At 41.7% G+C, this 19,076-nt stretch overlaps 1 protein-coding gene across 1 annotated transcript; it reads right to left on the bottom strand.

The window, feature by feature from the left end:
• Window positions 1-7,847: 7,847 nt before the first annotated feature.
• LOC307269621 (PC-esterase domain-containing protein 1A-like) lies at window positions 7,848-18,823 on the bottom strand (the record flags this gene model as incomplete). The annotated part of the gene is made up of 8 exons (XM_080052619.1): window positions 7,848-7,996; window positions 8,184-8,348; window positions 16,283-16,396; window positions 16,619-16,865; window positions 17,181-17,331; window positions 17,835-18,067; window positions 18,155-18,234; window positions 18,751-18,823. 8 exons carry the CDS (start codon window positions 18,821-18,823, stop codon window positions 7,848-7,850), a joined length of 1,212 nt encoding a protein of 403 aa, XP_079908745.1.
• Between the last annotated feature and the right edge of the window lie 253 nt (window positions 18,824-19,076).

Below are 19,076 nucleotides of genomic sequence, written 5' to 3'. Positions count from 1 at the left end.
CAGTATTAGCGGCTCTTTCTGTTTGGTGAGGCTGTTGAAAGTCTTTAATCCCGTGTCATAGCCGGTCGGTTTCACCCGATAAATCACAGCAAACAGACCCTTTTGATCAGACGGTGACAGCGAAGGAGAGCCCGTGGAGGACCTTTGCTTTCCGTAAACAGTACTGCCACCTACACAACTACTCTCTATGAAGCAACATTATGCACTGTTAGCTTTAGCAGTAGCCACTCTAGAAAAAGCACATTCACATTAACACAGTATGGACTGTCTGTAATGTTAATAAATGCAAAGCTCGTTTACTGACTGTTTTGGTTTTCAAGGCTGTCACCTCTTCTTCTCTTGTATTTTTTTGGCGGTTGCTGGTAAACTACTTTTTGGTGCATTACCGCCACCATCTGGTATGGAGGAGTATGGCTCAAATAAATACAATACATTTTTTATATACTATCTATGATCAAATCACATCTTTCGTAGGCATTATCTAATTTGGTAGAATTAATTTCAATTTATTTTATAGTGTATAATAAATTAGCTTAAACCAAACGGTTTGTATTAAGCAGTTGGCTAATAATCAGGTTGTCAGCAAGAACTATTGCCACTAACTTCTACATAAGCAAAGGTTACTCTTTTGTAGTAACGTTACTTTAAACAACACCAAAGCGAAACTTCAGTCCGCATTGAACCTTCCATAATGACCTGTCTATAAGAAATAAATCCCTTCTATACTGTATAACGCCTCTATACTGACATCCTGTGGTCACATTGATGTAACACACCTAAAGGTAAAAAGCAAAAGAGACGTTAAATCGGTGTAGTATTGAAGGCACGGACAATATCGCCTCCTGGTGACCACAATGAAGTACTACAACCGTGTATAAAGCCAGACGTCATAACATACAAGTACAAGTAATACTCCCGGTTAAACCTTTCAAAATAAAACGTAATAAAACTAGACACATTTACATACAAGTAGCACTTCTGGTAGAGAGAAAAAATACGTAAAACGCCAAGCTAAACCTGGGGCTGTCGGCCCTTTTGCTGACGAGCGCGCCCTCTTTTTAAAAAAGGCGTCCTTGAGTAAGTCAGATCCAATACTGCTTATGTGAAGCTGACCATGACCTTTAACTTCCATTTGGATAGTTAATAGGCCACTTTTTCATTTCTCGCCACAGAAATAATTAAATGTTTCATTGTGATATTTTCACTTAAATGTAATACACCTTTAGCCAACATTCTTTATCACCAGCTTGAAAGCATGAACGAACCCAAGATGTGAACTTCACCGTTTTATAAAATTTAAAAAAAATATAGTACACATTTCACAATAAAAGTGCTCAGTCCAACATTTTAGATTTTTAGTAAATAACATCCAGGGTTCCAGTCAGTTAGTTCAGCATCATGGACTGCTGAAGTGTCTCAAGCCAGTTGGAGCTGCTCATTTCCTGCTTGCTATCCTCTTTGATCTTCTCAGACCATCATTTTGGGCCTCAGCCACGGCTGCTTGCTTTCTACCGCTTTGACTGTCTGCCAGTTTGCTCCTGGTTGATTGACTTGGCTTTTTCCATTCTTCCAACTTTTCAGCAAGTTTAACGGCCTTAGTTTCCCCCTTTCCTCGGCTCTTAGTGACTTGTGAATCCTTGGAGGAATCCGCTTCCACCGCTTTGATTTCTGCTGCCGCTTCTTGGCTGTTGATCTGCATCTCCAGAGCTTTAAAGGTTTCCTGTCAATGTACAGTAAATCCAGTAAAAAGCCTTGAGTAACTGAGCACAACATTTTTTTTTACCCCACTCGAGTTATTGTTCCCCCCTCCCCTCAGTCAATTTATTCTGGATTCTCACCTTTTCTTGCGCGAATTCAGAGTTCAAGTCGGCAAGCTGGAGCATCAGGGCCTGGAGCTTCTGCTGGAAGGAGGGAAAAAAAAACTCAGATGTTTTCCAGTTTTGTTTCTGCTGAAAACAGAGGATGAGAGCATTGATTTTCACATCACGTACAATAAGATAAAGAGGTGGATGAAAGAATACCTTCATATTCTGCCTTGGCTGGTCCTCACAGAAACTCAGTCGTCTGTTAACTTCCACTGGAGGCGTCCGCGAAAGCTGACATCCCGACGGGATTTCACTCACCTCGTAGTAGCTTCCTCGCAGTCCTGACATGTCTGAGGTTTGCTGCAGCAGACACTGGACACTGCCTTTGTTTGTGTCGTGTTGATTAAAGCCAGCTGTGTTCTAATCAGCAGGGCATCATTTTCACCTGTGGCTCAAAGTTTTGGCTTCCTTTTGGCCAGTAGGTGGAATAATCTGATGAAGACACAGTGTGAAGATTGTGTCTGTAATGTGAAGAATATGAGAACCAGAGCATTTTAAAAGTGTGGTACAATCTGCCTTTCTCCAGAAATGTCATGTCTCAGTTATCAAGGCGGCAGTTGGTTGGACACCATTTAGCTTGGAAGCCCAGACCTCCCATTGTGTAGGAACAGGTCCAGCAACCCCCCGCTGAGCTCTTCGACTTCAAGATCAAGTTTGCAGAGACCAAGGCCTATGCCAAGGTAGGACACTTCACCTGTTATCATAACAATTGATTCCAGTTTGACACCTCTGAGACTTTGTGCTATAATATGTCTTCCTATAGGCCTTTGAGATGGAGCTGAGGAAGATGGTAGTGGCTCAATCAAACAGACAGGTGTCACTCCTCACCTCCTTCATGCCTGACTCCTTCCTGCGTCACGGTGGAGACCACGACTGCATTCTGGTCCTTCTGCTCGTCCCCAGGCTCATCTGCAAGGAGCAGTGGACAGTTGACTACAAACATATTGTTATGGAATCCTCATTGTTACGTTAATTTAAACTCCAGATGCCATGCTTAGTTTGTTTGTCTAATAGACACTTCTTCATATGTGTGTGTGTTCTACCTGGTAGGCTGAGCTGATCAGCAAACAGGCCCAGGAGAAGTTTGACCTGAATGGGAACGTGGCCCCAGGAGCGGGGCTCAGAGGGCCTCCAGGAGAACAGCGCAGTTTTGCCTCAGGACTGGTTTACTCCCGCAACCTGCTGCAGGCCACCCTGCACAAATATGAACAGTGAGCATTAATGTGTCAGAAATTAAATATGCTGTTGTGATTGGAGAAATTTGAAGTATTATGTCTAGTGATCTGCCGTTGGTTTGCCCTGATATCAAAATACAAATGTATGCAGACGACACTGTAGTATATGTGCATGCCAAAACAAAAGATCTGGCTGCTGCTAAACTGACCACAGCTATGGACCAGATCACTAATTGGCTAAACCATTCCTGCCTCCAACTTAATGTTAATAAAACCGTAGGAATGTTTTTTACCAAAAGACAATGTAACATCGTGTCGAACATAACAATATCAGGTCAAAACATAAGTATTGTGCCACAATTTAAGTATCTGGGCATTATCATTGATTCTACTCTTTCTTTTAAAGCACACATTAAGAAGGTGTGCAACAGGGTCAAGTTTAGCTTAGCCAATTTTAAATATATTAGAAATTCCCTAACTTTTAATGTTGCCAAACTTTACATGGATGCCATGATTATGTCACATCTTACATACTGTATGACAAGCTGGGGACAAACTAACAGTTTGTCATTGAAGCCATTAGCAACTCTTTACAAGAGAACACTCAAAGTGTTGGACCAGAAGCCTAACCGTTCACATCATTGTACTATATTAAATAACCGTAAACTGCTGAGCTGGGAAGATGTAATCAAATATAAAAACATCTGCCTGGTTTTCAAAATTCTGCATAACACCGCTCCTCCTCCTTTAAAATCATTCATAATCCAACGTAACAGCAGCAATCAGATCACCAGAAGCACCACACGGGGTGACCTTCTAATCCCATTTAGAAAAAGCACATTTGGTCAACAATCATTTTCTGTTAGGGCAATACAAAATTGGAATTCACTGCCTACCACTATCAATGAAATACATACATATTCCACCTTTACAGCACATCTTAAAACATGGCTGTCCGACAACTATAACTGCACACATTAATTTCTGTCAGACATGATGTGTGTGTTTGATGTGTCATTGTTGCTGCCGCTTCATCTCTGCTACCTGCCTGCATGTTCTGCCCTATGTACTTTCAATGTGATCTTTGCGGCCTATTTTCCCTTGTCTCCTGTGTGTTTGTGTTGTTGTTGCATGAACTGCCTTGATATCTTTGCCATCATCTGTGCTTGCCTGTTTGTTCTTGCTCCAACTGTGTGCAATATGTTTGTTTGTCTTTTTCCCCTTCTTGCTCAGGCCTGCTGTAATTATAAATGTAATGTATTTTTTTAATTTTTTTACTGTTATGTATTGTAGGTTGCCTACTGACAACTGGCCGGGGACTACAGCTGGAAATTAGCCAAATAGGCTAAAGCTGCTCCTTCTCAAAGGGGACTGTCCACGAAACTATAAACAAATAAACTAAACTAAACTAAACTAGTGCTGCCGGAAGTAATAGCAGAATTGATCTGTTGCTGTAATATTGCAAATCGTATTCACTAACAAAACGGTTCTTGTCTATTCTTTCCCTCTCCCCTGCTCTGCTTGTAGGGCTCTGAATACCTGCAGCGTGGAAGTTTTTAAGCGCATGGGAACACTCTACTCTGAAATGAGTTTCCATGAGCGCTCTCTGGATTACTTCATCGACCTGCTGCATAAAGATCAGCTTGATGAGACTGTTCAGGTGGAACCTCTGACCAAGGCCATCAAGTACTATCAGGTAACATAACCAAAGTTTAGGGTTTTTTTTTTGTGGGTCAGAATCGCCCAAATAGGATGCACTTTTCAACACTAACAATCTTGGCCGCATGAAGTAGGACATCCAGGTACTTCTAACCATCCTAAATCTGGCCACAAGAATCGGGACATCCTAAATCTTTTTTCTACATACTATATAGTAGAAAGTATGCGATTCGGAACGCAACCTTAGTTGGACTGCCCGCTGCTCTCAATTTTGCATCACAGGCATGATGGGATACAGAAACAACACACAGTAAAATAAACCAGAGTTCAACATGACAAGAGCAACTTGGAAGTTCTTTTTACATACTATTAATATTATCCCCAGTATAATTTATCAACACGTTCTCATGATCATTGACCATCTAACGTGCACACACAAGTATACGTTTGACTGATATCTGATATCTGTCTTGTCGTGGTGGCCGTGCTGCAGGAGGTGGCTGCAGCCGGAGCTCAGATGATCGCTCTGCTGGCAGAACAGGAGGGGCTCAATGCTCTCAAATTGGAGGACATCGCCTGCAAGTAGTTAACATGTGAATAATCAATTTCAGGTCTTTTTGTTTGGCTTAAATGGAGCAATTGGATTATTCTATTTAGCATTTACATAAAATAAATTGATTTAAAAGACACTTTAATCTCTAAACTAAACCGCTCACTGCCTTATCTAGTTATTTTGCATTGGAGCAAATGTAGGGATTGTATTAGCTAGCAGCTAGATGTGTTATTTTGTACTGAATCTACATTTGTTCTCCAAGGTGTATTGCTCTCAAGGCCTCAACGGGCCAGAGTGTCTGCGTCAGTCCTACTCTTCCGTCATCGCTACCATGAACAAGATGGCCACCGCCATGCTGGCGATGCTGTGTTTGGCCTCTAATTCAACCTTCTGAATAACCAGCTAATCGGATATTGGGAATCACAAAAGTCTTACAGTCTCTGGAAAGATGGTCTAAAAAAAAAAAAAAAGGATATGACAGGACTGTGTGGGTGTGGCCGTATCAAACGGTCTCCATGGCAACAGTCATTGTTTATGTTTGGCAGAGAACTGCTGTGATTGGTTTAGAATACTTGTTTAATAAGAACCAGAGCATAGCCTGCCTCATCTAAACCGAATTCCTGTGAAGTTAATCAAACCTAAATGATATCTTTCATTTGGATTAATACATACGCCTAACTGTTTTCAAATGCTTACCATTTTCCAAATAACTTCCCAAATGACGTAGTTAGAAGGATTTTTGTGGATTTGGGTTTACAGGGGCTTTAATGAGTGATGTCTTGCCAGATGGTCTCTCACCAGTCTGGGTTTCTCTCCATCAGGTCTGCCTCCATCCCTGGCAGGACCAGTCCAGGTGGTGCACTCCCCTCTCCTCCAGCAGCAGAGACTGGGAATTAAACACCTCAAGAATGAAAACAACAGACTTAAGGTACACTGGTGTTGGTATTATTGTATGTATTGTTCTACCTGTCCAAGCACAGGTAGAGTATACTTGACTTCCAGACAGAGAAGATGAGAGCCCAACTGGCCTCTCTGCCTCTCTGTCCTCCCAAACTACCACAAATGTCCAAGGACAGCTCCATGCCACCTGAAGAACACAGGCATCTATCGCAGGACTGACCAACTGTTGGCAGTCTCCTCCTTTGTTAAGGTAGACCCATACAATACAAACATCCATCATCATTTCAAGATTTAAAAAGTTTCCTCTTTTCTAGTCAGAAGATTTCACACATGCATGTGTTTTTTCCCAGGCCAAGGAAGAGAAGCAGGGAGGAAGAGTGTTTGTGGGTCGTGTTGCCATTCCCTGCCCCCATGGACAGGAACAGGTCCACCGCCTCGTCCTATCACAGCAGCAGTTGCAGAAGGTTCACCGTCTCCTCATGGCCTGACACTGCAGGCCATTGGCCAACCACCACGATTGACAGCACATCAAGAAAAACTTTTGTTCTATATTCTCATTCCATCTTCAACATTCTTCTATTTATCCCTTTTGCTTTTCACTATTCTCAGGAAATTGTATCCAATATAGGTTAACACTAGAGCACTAATACAACTGAGACATAGCAGACGTAAATCGGATTGGTGTTCATTAAGTCAAGAATGGATTTAACTACTGAATGGAACATTATGAAGGTGACATGTTTTCAAGTGTGCATGCACCGGTTTTTACCAACTGTTGGAAAGGCGAAGGCTAGCCTAGCAACAAGTACCATACTCTACTTGCACCTATTGATTTGTTTTCCCCCTTTGTACCTAATGTATTTGTGTCATTCATACAATTAAAAGCAAGAAAATTACTTCTGAGAATCATTGTCAATTTTTGACCTCTGGAAATGTTTGCCTGAAACAAGGGTTAACGGAGCACAGATTTAATGGGAAAAAAAAGTTCCCGTGTGTTAGCCTACATTCTTAAATCATTTAGGATGGCAGGAATTTTATCTAAGTACTGAACTTTAGTTTGAGGTGACAAGTTGCAAAAATATGGTTGTGAAATATACACACACACCACAATTACATGTTCCATTTTAGTCACCCCAAAATAATCACTTCAATGTTACTGAACATTTATTAAAAAATGTTTTAGTTATTTTCTCCAACATCAGTAACAACAGCATGGCATATTAATGTTTGTAACAAAGCCTCTTATATTCCTAAACTGTTATACACAAATGTAGCAGAATTACTTTAAATCCTGGCTCAGGCAAACAGATCCTGATACATCATAGCAAATCGCTGTAATTAACTGTGATGTAGAAATAAGTACTTGAGGCCTAAAAAAAATAACAATCTTTATACCATATTTATGTGGGACATAAAGAAGGATCATTAGCTGTAATAAATGATTCATTTTATTTTTAATACAAGTGTATTGTCAAAACACTCCTTGAAATCTTCCAACAGTAGCACATTATTAGAACACAACATAAGACACAAATGCAGAATTAAAAACGCTTGGAAAAGATAGAAATATTTGGTGTCAAAGAACAAACACAAAAATTCAAACAACTAAAAGAGCACAAATATAGAAAACAACTGGAATATGGAATGAGGAAGAAATGTACGTGTGAGACAGTGAACCTTGTCAAACACCCTGCCTCAGTAGTAGTGGCCGTGGCGGTCATACTGCTTTGGTCTTTGATGGGTGTACGGAGCATAGTGGTTTCTGCTGTGTCTGCTTCTCATCACAGACTGATGCTGGAGCTCGTTGTAGGGCTCCGAGTGGTGGTGATGCTTGTATTCGATACCTGCGCAACATTCAGGACTGGTTAGAAGGCTATACAGCTCAAAAGACACTTTGGATAACTAGTCCAAGGACCCACAGATACTTTGGTCAAATATTCACAGTGCATAGTGAACTTCAAAAAAACATAATCTCCAATCAGTTAGTTACTCTACAGATGCTGATGAGCGGATATAAAATGGTACACTTACCATTTCTGTTTTGTTGTCTGCTGTAAACTGCAGCAGCCTCATTGTGATTGGTCTGTGGCTGCAGGTTGTTCTCCTGGAAGTTCATGAAGTTAAAAGGCAAGGCATCGCTGGAGAACTCCTCACTGTAGCCGCCGTTGTAAAAACTCCCCCTTGATCGGAGTTGGTCTGTAAAAAGAGACAAAAGAGGGAGGTGGTGATAGGAGAAAGTCAAAGACTTCATCTAGGAAAAACAAAAGTAAGTGTGGGGTTGCGATTGTATGTTCCCCCTCCTTTGAAATGATTTCCTCCCCTGTACAAGGACCTGACATTTCATTGTTGATGTTTTAGATGAATACTTTAATGTGACATCATTAGTTTGGCTGTTGATTCCAAATGACAAAAATCAACACAACTGGCCATGAAGTAAACCAAGTTGCAATAACTTTTAGTTAAAGTGTAACTGAACCCTTTTACTTGTTTTTTGAGATAGAAGCTGAATTAAATCACTATGTTGTTAAGGAACACATATGCTGGTGTTAATATTGAAAAAAATTGCAATATGTTAAATATCGGCAATTTAAGAAATGTTTTGTATTGTAAATTATTTTAGAACTTTACTAAGATTTGAAAAAAACTTTTTCCGTCGGGTTCGAAAAATGACGTACTGCTGTACTTTTGGTGCAGCAGTACGTCATCACGTCGCCGCAAAGCCGGTCACGCTCTTTACAGGTCCATAGCTGGTCCATGAGCTACTACTGTTATACAGTCCCTCTAAGGATGTTATTTCGGGGGTTAACACCCTTAACTTCTACCGGCAGTGTGTCTGCATTATCTCGCTTGTACACACACACACACGCCCGGACTCGTTCGTTGCTTCACTTGATTGACACACGCTACCGCACGCACGCACTAGCTCACTTGCGCTACTCTGTCTCCTAACTCTACGATAGAGACACCCGCCAACAATTTAGAATAAGAAAAGTCCTCCACCTCAGACGACCCATCTGTGTGGCATATGAGCTCACTGTGTAGCGACCGTGCCGTTAGACTTTGTGTCACTCCATTTTTCAATGAAGTCATGTCATGCAGAGTGACAGCTAGCAGCTAGCCCCCTCCTTCAAAGACACCGCGCGCCCCCTCCCTCCTGAATGTCGGCCGGCTGATGTCGGAATGTTTAAAAACAAAGGTTCTCAAACGGAATTTTAGAATCCATGGTCTGAAAGCATTTTTTAAAATCGTGCAGTAGCTCAAACAGGGGGTGTAGTTACCCTTTAAAGCGGCAACGAGTAACTTTTAAATATCTTTTAAACAGCCTCATGTTTCTCATAATCATAAATGACCTTTAACAGCAAATGAGACCATCGGTGCAAAGAAAGACGTTTTTATATAGTTTTTATTACTGCATTTGATATGGTCGTACACCCAGTCCGATTTTCGGTTCACGCGTGCATGCTCTATGGTCACATATCCGTATTGGTCACAGATTTCAGTGTGGCGCAGGAACGCGATTTGAGAAGCCTATCACTCCAGGTGAGGGAAGGGGAGCGGGAGCCTTGTTTGAGACAGTCGTTTGTCGTCATAATGACTGATAACGGGGCTGAACCATCAAAGAAAAAAAAGAAAATGCAATGAAGAAAAGCTAAAAGGCAGAGTGATAGTCGGGCGGGAGGGCGTTGCCAAGCAACGTATACACAATTTCACGCAGCGAACCTAGACTGCAGTGTTTACTCCTAAATGAATGAGCGGTAGCCTACTAAAACAAAGTTTACTTTGCCTCACCAGCATCATCAGATGACCATTATTCATCTGAAATAGTCATTATTTACAACATAAACACATTACCTCATCGTGATACTAACTAACTGCCATCTCTCGTTCATTGGCTTTGTGTGAGGACACGGGGACTCGTTCAGCTCCGTGAGAGGTGACAATGCATCAACTCAGTGCAATCAGGTGTGTTTAGCACAACTGGCATTAGTTGATGCTGTGTCACCCATAGACTCACACTTTCAACACACGGACACGCACCATATTGCTTCCTGATTATTTGAATCTTGCACGCCCGCACGAGCTAGAAAACAGCTTCACGACAGCTGGCGTCGTAATAATACTACCGCTTTTGTTCAAAGGTGTCGCCAACGTGCCGACTTACTCGTAGTAGCTTTAAGTAAAATACTTGAAGCAGCTTGATTAATTTTTAACACAAATCAAAAAGACACACTTAACTATGATGTGAAATAAAAAAACAAATAAACCAATAGAACATCTGGGAGAATGCTTCAAGTCTTACCCATGGCAGAAGAAAAGGTGTTGGTAGCACAGGGGTAGCTGTAGTTGGTCCGTACGTGAAACCCTCCTGAAAAGCAGCATTAAATGCATCAGCAAACAAAGAAACACTTGAACTAACAAGACTCATGTTATAATCAGAGGTGGGTCGTAACACGCTACATTTACTCCGTTACAAATACTTGAGTAACTTTTTGAATAAATTGTAATTTTAGGAGTAGTTTTATTGCAACATACTTTTACTTGAGTAAATATTTGAAGAAAGAACGGTACTTTTACGCCGTTCCATTTGGCTACGTGGTCGTTACCTTATTTTTTTATATATTTTATTTATTACATGCGAGAGCTATTTCTCTCATGATTTCTCTCCCCGGGCGGGGACGTCTTCAGCCAACATCTCTATCACGTGACTATTTCAACCAATAAAAACCACATTACAAAAGCTTGCCAATCAAATGCAGCCACTTCAGTCACATGACAAGTGTTGTCATGCTGTCATAGGGCTCAACCATGGGCTCAACAATGTCCGCGGACTTTTTTAAAGGCTGCGGTTCCGCACCGATGTTGTGTCCGTGGCCGTGCCATGTAGGTTAAACGCATATTTTACCGACTATCTGGGTGAGTCGAGAAAATGGAATAAACCGCTGATTCCGAGGAGCAATAGCCACACCTCTGGCCTCAAATACAAACTCACACACTCGCAAGCTCTCAATCACACTAACAATCACACACTCACAATCACAGTAGCCCCTTTTACACAGCCAGTGAAAGCCGGGAATATGCCGGCCTTTCGGCCCTCCGCCCTGCTGTGTAAATGCGACAGTTGCGGAACGAGGGAAGAAAGGTGCGAGTGATCGTTCCGGGAATTTTACTACCTCGGGGGGTAGTAAGATTCCCGACACGATCAGTTCCGCCTCTCTGTTTAAATGCTCCAGCTTGTTGTTGCGGAACAGGGGGGCGTTTGACGTTCCATAGTCTACGTTCTAAACATGCGACCATGTTAGCAGTTGAAGGACGTGTGTTTAACATTAACCACGGCGGCCTGATGTCCCGTAAAAATCACCAAATAAAAGGAACGGTGTATAATCTAGCTGATCATAAGGTCCGTTGCTCAATCCAAACCCCCGCGCTTCATTTTGCAGAGTGTATGAGTCTATTTCTGCCCAGGAGAAGTTGTACAATGGAAAGCTAGGCTAGGCTAAGTAAGGGATAAAGTATAGCGAACGGGTCACTTGCTAGAAATAAAGACCGACAAGCTGAAGCAGGAGCCCGACGCGCAGCGAAGGGCTCTTGTTCAGCTTGAAGGTCGACCTAGTAACGGGGGAATAGTCTGCTCGCCCCGCTAGACTGTCTGCTTCAGCTGACTGAAGGCTCCGGCTCAGCTGTTAGCCACAGAGCTACTGTTTTGCTAACACATTCCGCCGTAGCTATTATTATCCTAAGTCTGAGCGTATATCCACACTTTATTTCTGTCTACAGTAACGTGACTTCACACACTGTGTGTATGTGTATGTGTATGTCTGATTGGCAGATCGCTGGCCTCACAAAGAGACTCGCTCACAACCAACCTGTCACACACACACACACACACACACACACACACACACACAGAGGTGAAGCGGTCGGATTGATTTAGTCAGTTTGGTTAACTGTCCCAGTGATGTTGGACTCAGCGCATAGCGAGATCAACTGGCACATCGTGGGGACAGTAAAATACGGCCCTCTTACTGCAAGCTCCAGCACTTCTGCTCTCAATTCACCGGCCATTGTTGTTGTTGTAAAGCAGCTGACCGGCGCGGCGCTAAATGTTTACGTCACACCTGACGCTGTTTACAAGCACCTCTTTCATTCCGGAGCGCTGTGTAAAAGGGACTACTGATGCGCCAGCAGGCCGGCGTTGCTTGGTTCTGTGTAAATAACACAGAAGCAAGCAAAGCCGGCATATTGGAGTGATGTTGTTCCGTCAATATGCCGCAATCTCTGTGTAAAAGGGGCTAGTGACACAGACTCCCACACACTCGCAATTACAGAGACACTGTTCTTCTTTGACACATGTCCTGTTCTCCCTGTAGCCTACTCACTTCGCATGCCCCGTCTGGCTGTGTGAGAGTCTGAGAGTGGTCTCTTTGTTCAGCCACTCTGTAGTTTCATACGTTAAGTGAGTGTGCCAGCAGGTTTTGATGTGTAACGAAGTTTAATTTTGTGTGTTTTATATTTTTGGGGCTAAACACAACCTAGATAATTTTCTCAGGGCCAGTGACATATTGTAGGAATTTGTTTTAAAATGTGTATGTGCAAAACAATTGCAACAGTGTTATAAGTGTATTGGTTTTAATTAATATAAATTTGGACAAGCCTAATTTATTATCATTTTATTTGAAGGGTGATGTACAGTACTTTCCGGACTATAAGGCGCACTGGACTATAAGCCGCAGGTGTTATAATGTTTAATTACCATATGTAAGAATTCGTGCACAGAGGGGATTGTTGGGAAAGAGATGGCTGCTTGAGCTCCCATTTATTAACATTTCAACAAACAAGTTGCATATTTGCATAACGTATTCAAGTGTTACCATTTAGTGCAATAGCTACTAGGGATGGACACGAGTGTTTTCACTACTCGTGTGATCGCTTGCATTCCTCGAGGATCAATCGATTCCTCGTTAAACTTTTTAAAATTTTTAGAACGCAGCGCATCTGTCTGCAGAATAACTGTGCATCGCAATAAAGCCAATAACCTGCGCTTAATGCTTCTTGTCAAACAGTCACAGTTGCCATATGATTGTAAGGATTTATTTTCCACAAGTTTAAAACACATTTTCCTAACTGAAAGTAATTAAATAAGCGGGCCACAATTTAAACCGATCGAGTAGGTCTGCGCTGGAGAGAAAAAAGAGAGAGAGAAAAAAAGAATGGGCTGTAGTTGGCTAACAATCAAAATAGACACCATTTAAAGAAGGGCAGCAAATACAATAACATTATTGTCCTACAATTTAAACACATAGATAGGCTAAATAACTCACCAAAGCAGTAGAAGTAGTAGTTGTATATCCAACCGCGTAATGCTCACTCCGTGACTAATTACCGCGACTAATTCCTCGTTAACGGAACGTAACACCGGTCGGCTTTTGAATCTCAATCCTATATTCCATAATAAAGGCTTCTTAACTGTCGTTTGCTCGAATGTGCTCGAAGTCAGCTTGGCTTCTTTACGTGACTTTCCAAGTTTTCCAGCACCGCATTCAGCTCCGCGGTGCTGTGGAGACCACACACTGGCTGCGCTGCACAGAGGTGGCAGTTATTTGCGGTTTCTGTTTGACACAACGCTTAGTTTATTTAACTTGGATCAAACTATTTAATTTTGTTAAACTTTATTTTATCCGTTTTGTGCCGTTTTGTACACGTATATAACCTTTTTAAAATAGGGGAGGCCCGCCGGCCGGCCTAAAGGCTACAAACACTAAAAAAAACAAAAAACGATTTTCCTCATCCACCAATCGAGATCATTTGAAACGAGGAGTTCTCGAGTACTCGATTACTAACGCCCATCCCTAGTAGCTACAGAACATATACTGTGCTGTGTAATAACAGGGTCGAAAAACGGGGAAAAAGTCGCGGCTTATAGGCCGAAAAGTACGGTACATAGCTGCCAAGTCTCACTCTTTGGCCGTGAGACACACGCAAATCAACCTGTTCACACTCTCACACGCCACACCTCAAATTTCTCACAGGGAGAAATTAATCCCCAAAATAACATTTGTTTTGCGGGACTTTTATTTTCAAATTTTTATTTTGAAAAGCTAACAGACATGAGTGCCGTGACTTCCTCTTTCTGAACGCGCATTAACGTTATGCTTTGATGTGCACTGTGCATTCGAAGCAGGAGGCGAGCCCCCTACCTATACCTTCTCTTCCGAGGTGTGTGTTGTTGTTATTATACTATCTATGGTTGATAGCCTGCCAAGTTACCGCTGATAAGAATTGTGTCCCCGCCGGCCGGTGAGCGCGCGTGCATCAAACATATTAACCCTTCAATTTCACTCAAGTAAATTCAGAAGATCTTTGGATCGTTTTGTATATTGTTTTTGGTAATTTAGTTTGAAAATTAGGTTTGCAAAGTAACAAATGGCTCATCCGCCAATAAAAATGCTTTTATTCTTCTGTGTAATGAACTGTAGCCTATGTATTGCACATTTATAGCACTTTTCATAACACAAATCAAGGTAGCCTAAGAGGATGGACCAAGTAACCCAGACGTTTTATTTTAGCCTAGTAGTAGTAGTAGTGCATTGGTGTTGAACTGTTCTCTAATTTTTTTTTCATGAATAAAGCCTAATGCTGCTAGTAAAATACCATACTCAATAGTAGACATGATATAGAATAATTACCTTTATTACAGTTTAACCAAATGTTTTAACAATAGGCTACCGGATATATTTGAAAGCACTACACATGCATTGAATGTTATTCAATAACATTTGTGTCAGCGAAACCGTGAATGTTCTCTTTTACTTTACATAACAATTAATGCAGAAAAGGCACACATTACTTCATAAAAATTCACCAGAATGCAGGAAATTAAGTGTTTAATGCTCAAAATTTTATGGGGGGGGGGGGGACCCCCGGACCCCCGGACCCCCACTTATAATATGTCCACACCCAATGTTTAATTAAAACTTGTCCTACGACTTTGCAATTCATGAATTAGTTTATTTTAATAAGATTTTTGATGTTTTATCACATTTTCCAATTGTCTTTATTTCTGATTTATTATGAACAATATATAAACTTGCAGGACACGAGCAAAAATGATTGGGTGGGAGAGAGGACACGGTTTTGGTTCCCTCGAACAAAAAATCTCACTCCAAACTTTTGGTGAAACTTGGCAGCCCTGGTGATGTATTTAATTTGGCAGATAATTCATTTATTATTGTTTGAGTTCAAGGGTTATTCATTTGATTTTTAAATACCTTATTTATTGTTTTATTTAAAATTATGTTATTTAAAGCTGGGGTATATGATTTCTGATTGGTCAAAGTTAACATGAGCTGACACTTTGACCAATGGCTGTTGGGACTGTCCATTCACTTTGGCACGACTTTGTTGGTGTAGAGTGTGTCAGGGAGGGACCATAGGGGAGGGACCAAAGACAAAAAGTGGAGCGGTTGAGGTATTTGGATTCGAATCTCTATCCCAACTGCCATTTTCTCCCCAAATCCTCCACCCCAGCTTTAACATATCTTTATTTGAACATTGCTGTTCTATATTATGTTCGTGTCTATTCTGTACCGTTTGTGTTGCTCTGTATATTTCAAAAATAAATCCGGAGTAATTCAGTAGGCCTACTTGTACTCTTGAGTACTTGAGTAGTATTTTCACTGCATACTTTTTTACTCTTACTCGAGTAATAATTTTTATGAGTACTTTTACTTCTACTTGAGTAATTATAATCTTAAAGTAACTTACTTTTACTTGAGTACATTTTTTGGCTACTCTGCCCACCTCTGGTTATAATAATATTGTCCAAACTGTGGAAACAGCCTTACAGTCTATAAATTAGGCTTTTACAGCTTTTACTTTTAAACTAAACCCCAAAAACAAAAAAGGAAACCAAAGCCAACGTTTAACAGGGAATCTTTAACATCAATGTAACAGTATAAACCACAGTTACTGTCCACCATTTTGTATATCTTAATAGAAACAAATGAAGTACTTTAGAGATATAATAGTCAAACTCATGACTCTACCATACAGTGCATTCATCTTAAAAGGTCATGTGGTAATTGGGATTCATTTTACCCTTGTTCACTTTCCCTCATCACCTGAAGTCTTACCTGGAGGGTTGAAAGCATTTACAAAGGCTGGACGACGCAGCTGCAGCTGCTGTTGGTGCTGGTGGTGGTGCTGGTGTTGTTGTTGTTGCTTCTGCTTAGGAACCCCTCTATTCTCTGCAAAGAACAAACTCATGTCAACTTAGTTTCACTAATTAAAAATCCCATTTAATTCCTTTGCATTAGAACAAAGGCTGGCGGGTGCATATCTTCAATCAAAAAGACAAAGAGTTTTTAGAGTAACGTGTGTATCTGAAGAGTTCAAACAGTGCGGGAAAAACACTGTTTTAGATTGGGATTGTACGTGTACGTGTGTGCGTGTGCGTGTGTAGTCCTCACCAACAGCAGTCATTGGGCAGAGCATTATGACGCCCCAGGCCTGTGCAGCGTGCTGTAACAGCAGAGAGGTGATCCTGCGGTGGGCGATGGCGTTCCAGTGGACTCCATCCCTGGTGCGGTGTTGCAGGGAGAAGCGGAACTGGAAGTGGAGGTCCAACACATCCATCCCGTACGCGTCAGCCAGAGTGCCGCTGTAGAAGTTGGCTTCGATCACATCGAAACGCAGCTGGGAAGCCTTGTGCTCAATCTAAAAAGATGAAGGAGGGAGAGAGAGGAAAAAGTTGAGGCTGGAAAACATGAAAAAAAACAGGGTCAAGCTTAGACATTTCTTTAGTTTTAATGATGCAACCTCCCTTAATTGGTAATTGATTACTTTAAACCACACACACACCTCTTTCTGTCTGTATGGAGTGAATCAAAAAACTATAAACCTGCTTTTTTGCCAGATCGCCTGATTTGGTGTGAATGCAGCCTTATGTGAATTCCCAGTAAGAAGGTTTAAGGAGATACTTTAAAACAGATTCCGTGTCTATTAGGTTTAGTTCTGGTGCCGATGACGTACCTCGGGCACCAGGAAACCCCCTCTGATCCCCTCTCCTAAGGGCATGGTGAGGGTCCACACCGTCAGGCTTTCCTCAGGCAGGATCTCTCTCAGCGCCGAGAAGAACTGATGTAGGTTCTCCTTGTAGTCAATGATCCATTTAGAATAGTATCTACAAAACAGAACACGGGTAGGGACGTCACAAATTTGCTATGACCAAATTGATCAAAGCAGGGCTTCATCAGAAGAGATTCAGTGACACCTTACACCAGGGAACAGCTTATAGTGGTTCTGGTGCAGCTTGTGCGCTTATGGTTCTTATTGTGGTACAGGAAAACCTGAAACATTTCAATTGAGCAGTGCTTTGTCCTCTGCTAATATCAACAGCTATATGGTTGCAAACAACTGTTCACTACCACCCACACCTTCCTCACCCTTGCCGTTATGTCAAGAGGTGGTGATGAGGGAGAAATGAAGAAACCACAGCCTTTAGGAAACGTAAACATTATCGCCAATTCAAAAAACACACACCTGAGTTTGCTCAGCTATCGCCCCACCCACAGACTTACAAAGTCAGGAGTGTTTATGATGGGAAGGATTAGCTGGTTGGACCAAATCACATTTGATTTAATACATTAATCAATACAGGATTAGTCTAAAAAAGACAGCACCCACCTTGAAATGTCCCAAACACAGGAGTTGACGATCACTACATCTGGTTTGAGGCCTGAGCGGAAGTCCTCCAGGATGCTCTGCATGTAGCGAGAGTAGACGCGTGTAACAAAGTAGAAGCGGACCAGGTGGTGGGCGGACTGATACTGCCGAACCTCCCGGTACTCTGTTCCATTGTGCATCTGACCCAGACACCCACCTTCCACCAGACAGTCCTGTTCAAAGCTCATCTCCCCCTGAAGGAGACGGATAGAGTGAGGAGAACAGAAACACACGCTACTTACAGTCCACAAAAACCTTCTTGTCATCTAAACATCACTGACCTTGCTCTTGAGCTGTTTGAAAGTCAGATACTTGTCCCTCTGCAACAGCATAACTATGTCCTTATACACAGAGCGCATAACTGAGGATGAGATGCAGAGAGCATAACCAAGCAGGCAGTGTAATGAAATGACCAATGCATACAACCCAGCGACCCAATAAAGCTCTCCTGACTGTTAGAAGCTGGCAAATGGACAGTCAACAAAACTATTTGCAACGACCAGTAAGCGGGCCCATGTTCTGCAGAGTTCTGCCTGCTGTAAACGGCATGCACCTTAATTTAAGTGGATACTACCAGACAGGTTCATCAATAACGACAAATGATCTGAAGTCTATATTTTTAGTAGGAATTTAAATCAATAAAGTTTTTGTCATACATTTCTCAATGTATGTTTGAGTTAACTATTTGTGTTCAAGGATGTGTGTTGAGAGTGTAGGGTTTCAGTCAGTTACACTAATGTTAGTTTTATCAAGCAGAACTTTTATTAGCTAATTCAGGGCTAATGCAGTGAAAATAAGTTTATTTTCATTCATTGAGGAGCTCTTAAACCTTTAAAAAAAACACTTAAACGAGAAAGTGAATTTAGTTATAACTCACTGGAGGATCCCAGCACCACGATGAACTTATTGTGGAGCAGCTGAGTGGCCTGATGGTGGCTCACACTCTTCATCTCCTGTCAATTAAAATGCCAAACGTTTGTTTTGTATTACGGCGAATAAATTCAGGTTAGCATTGTCATACTTATAAAACTAAGCTAATAAACAGGCTAATACTAACATAGGGAGACAAATAATGACTTACCATTGTTGTGTTTAGGAGCTAACCAACGCTAGCTGTTCGAAATTTGGCTCGCGGTTGGCGCCTCGTGTATGTTTTAGCAAACGTCAAACGTAAACAAGAGTCTGGCTGCAGACCTCCACCCA

This window comes from Ammodytes marinus, assembly GCF_949987685.1.
Source record: "Ammodytes marinus genome assembly, chromosome: 24".
NCBI classification, from domain to species: Eukaryota; Metazoa; Chordata; class Actinopteri; order Uranoscopiformes; family Ammodytidae; genus Ammodytes; species Ammodytes marinus.
The sequence above is the reverse complement of the archived record's forward strand: the minus strand, read 5'-3'. Positions and strand labels throughout refer to the sequence as shown.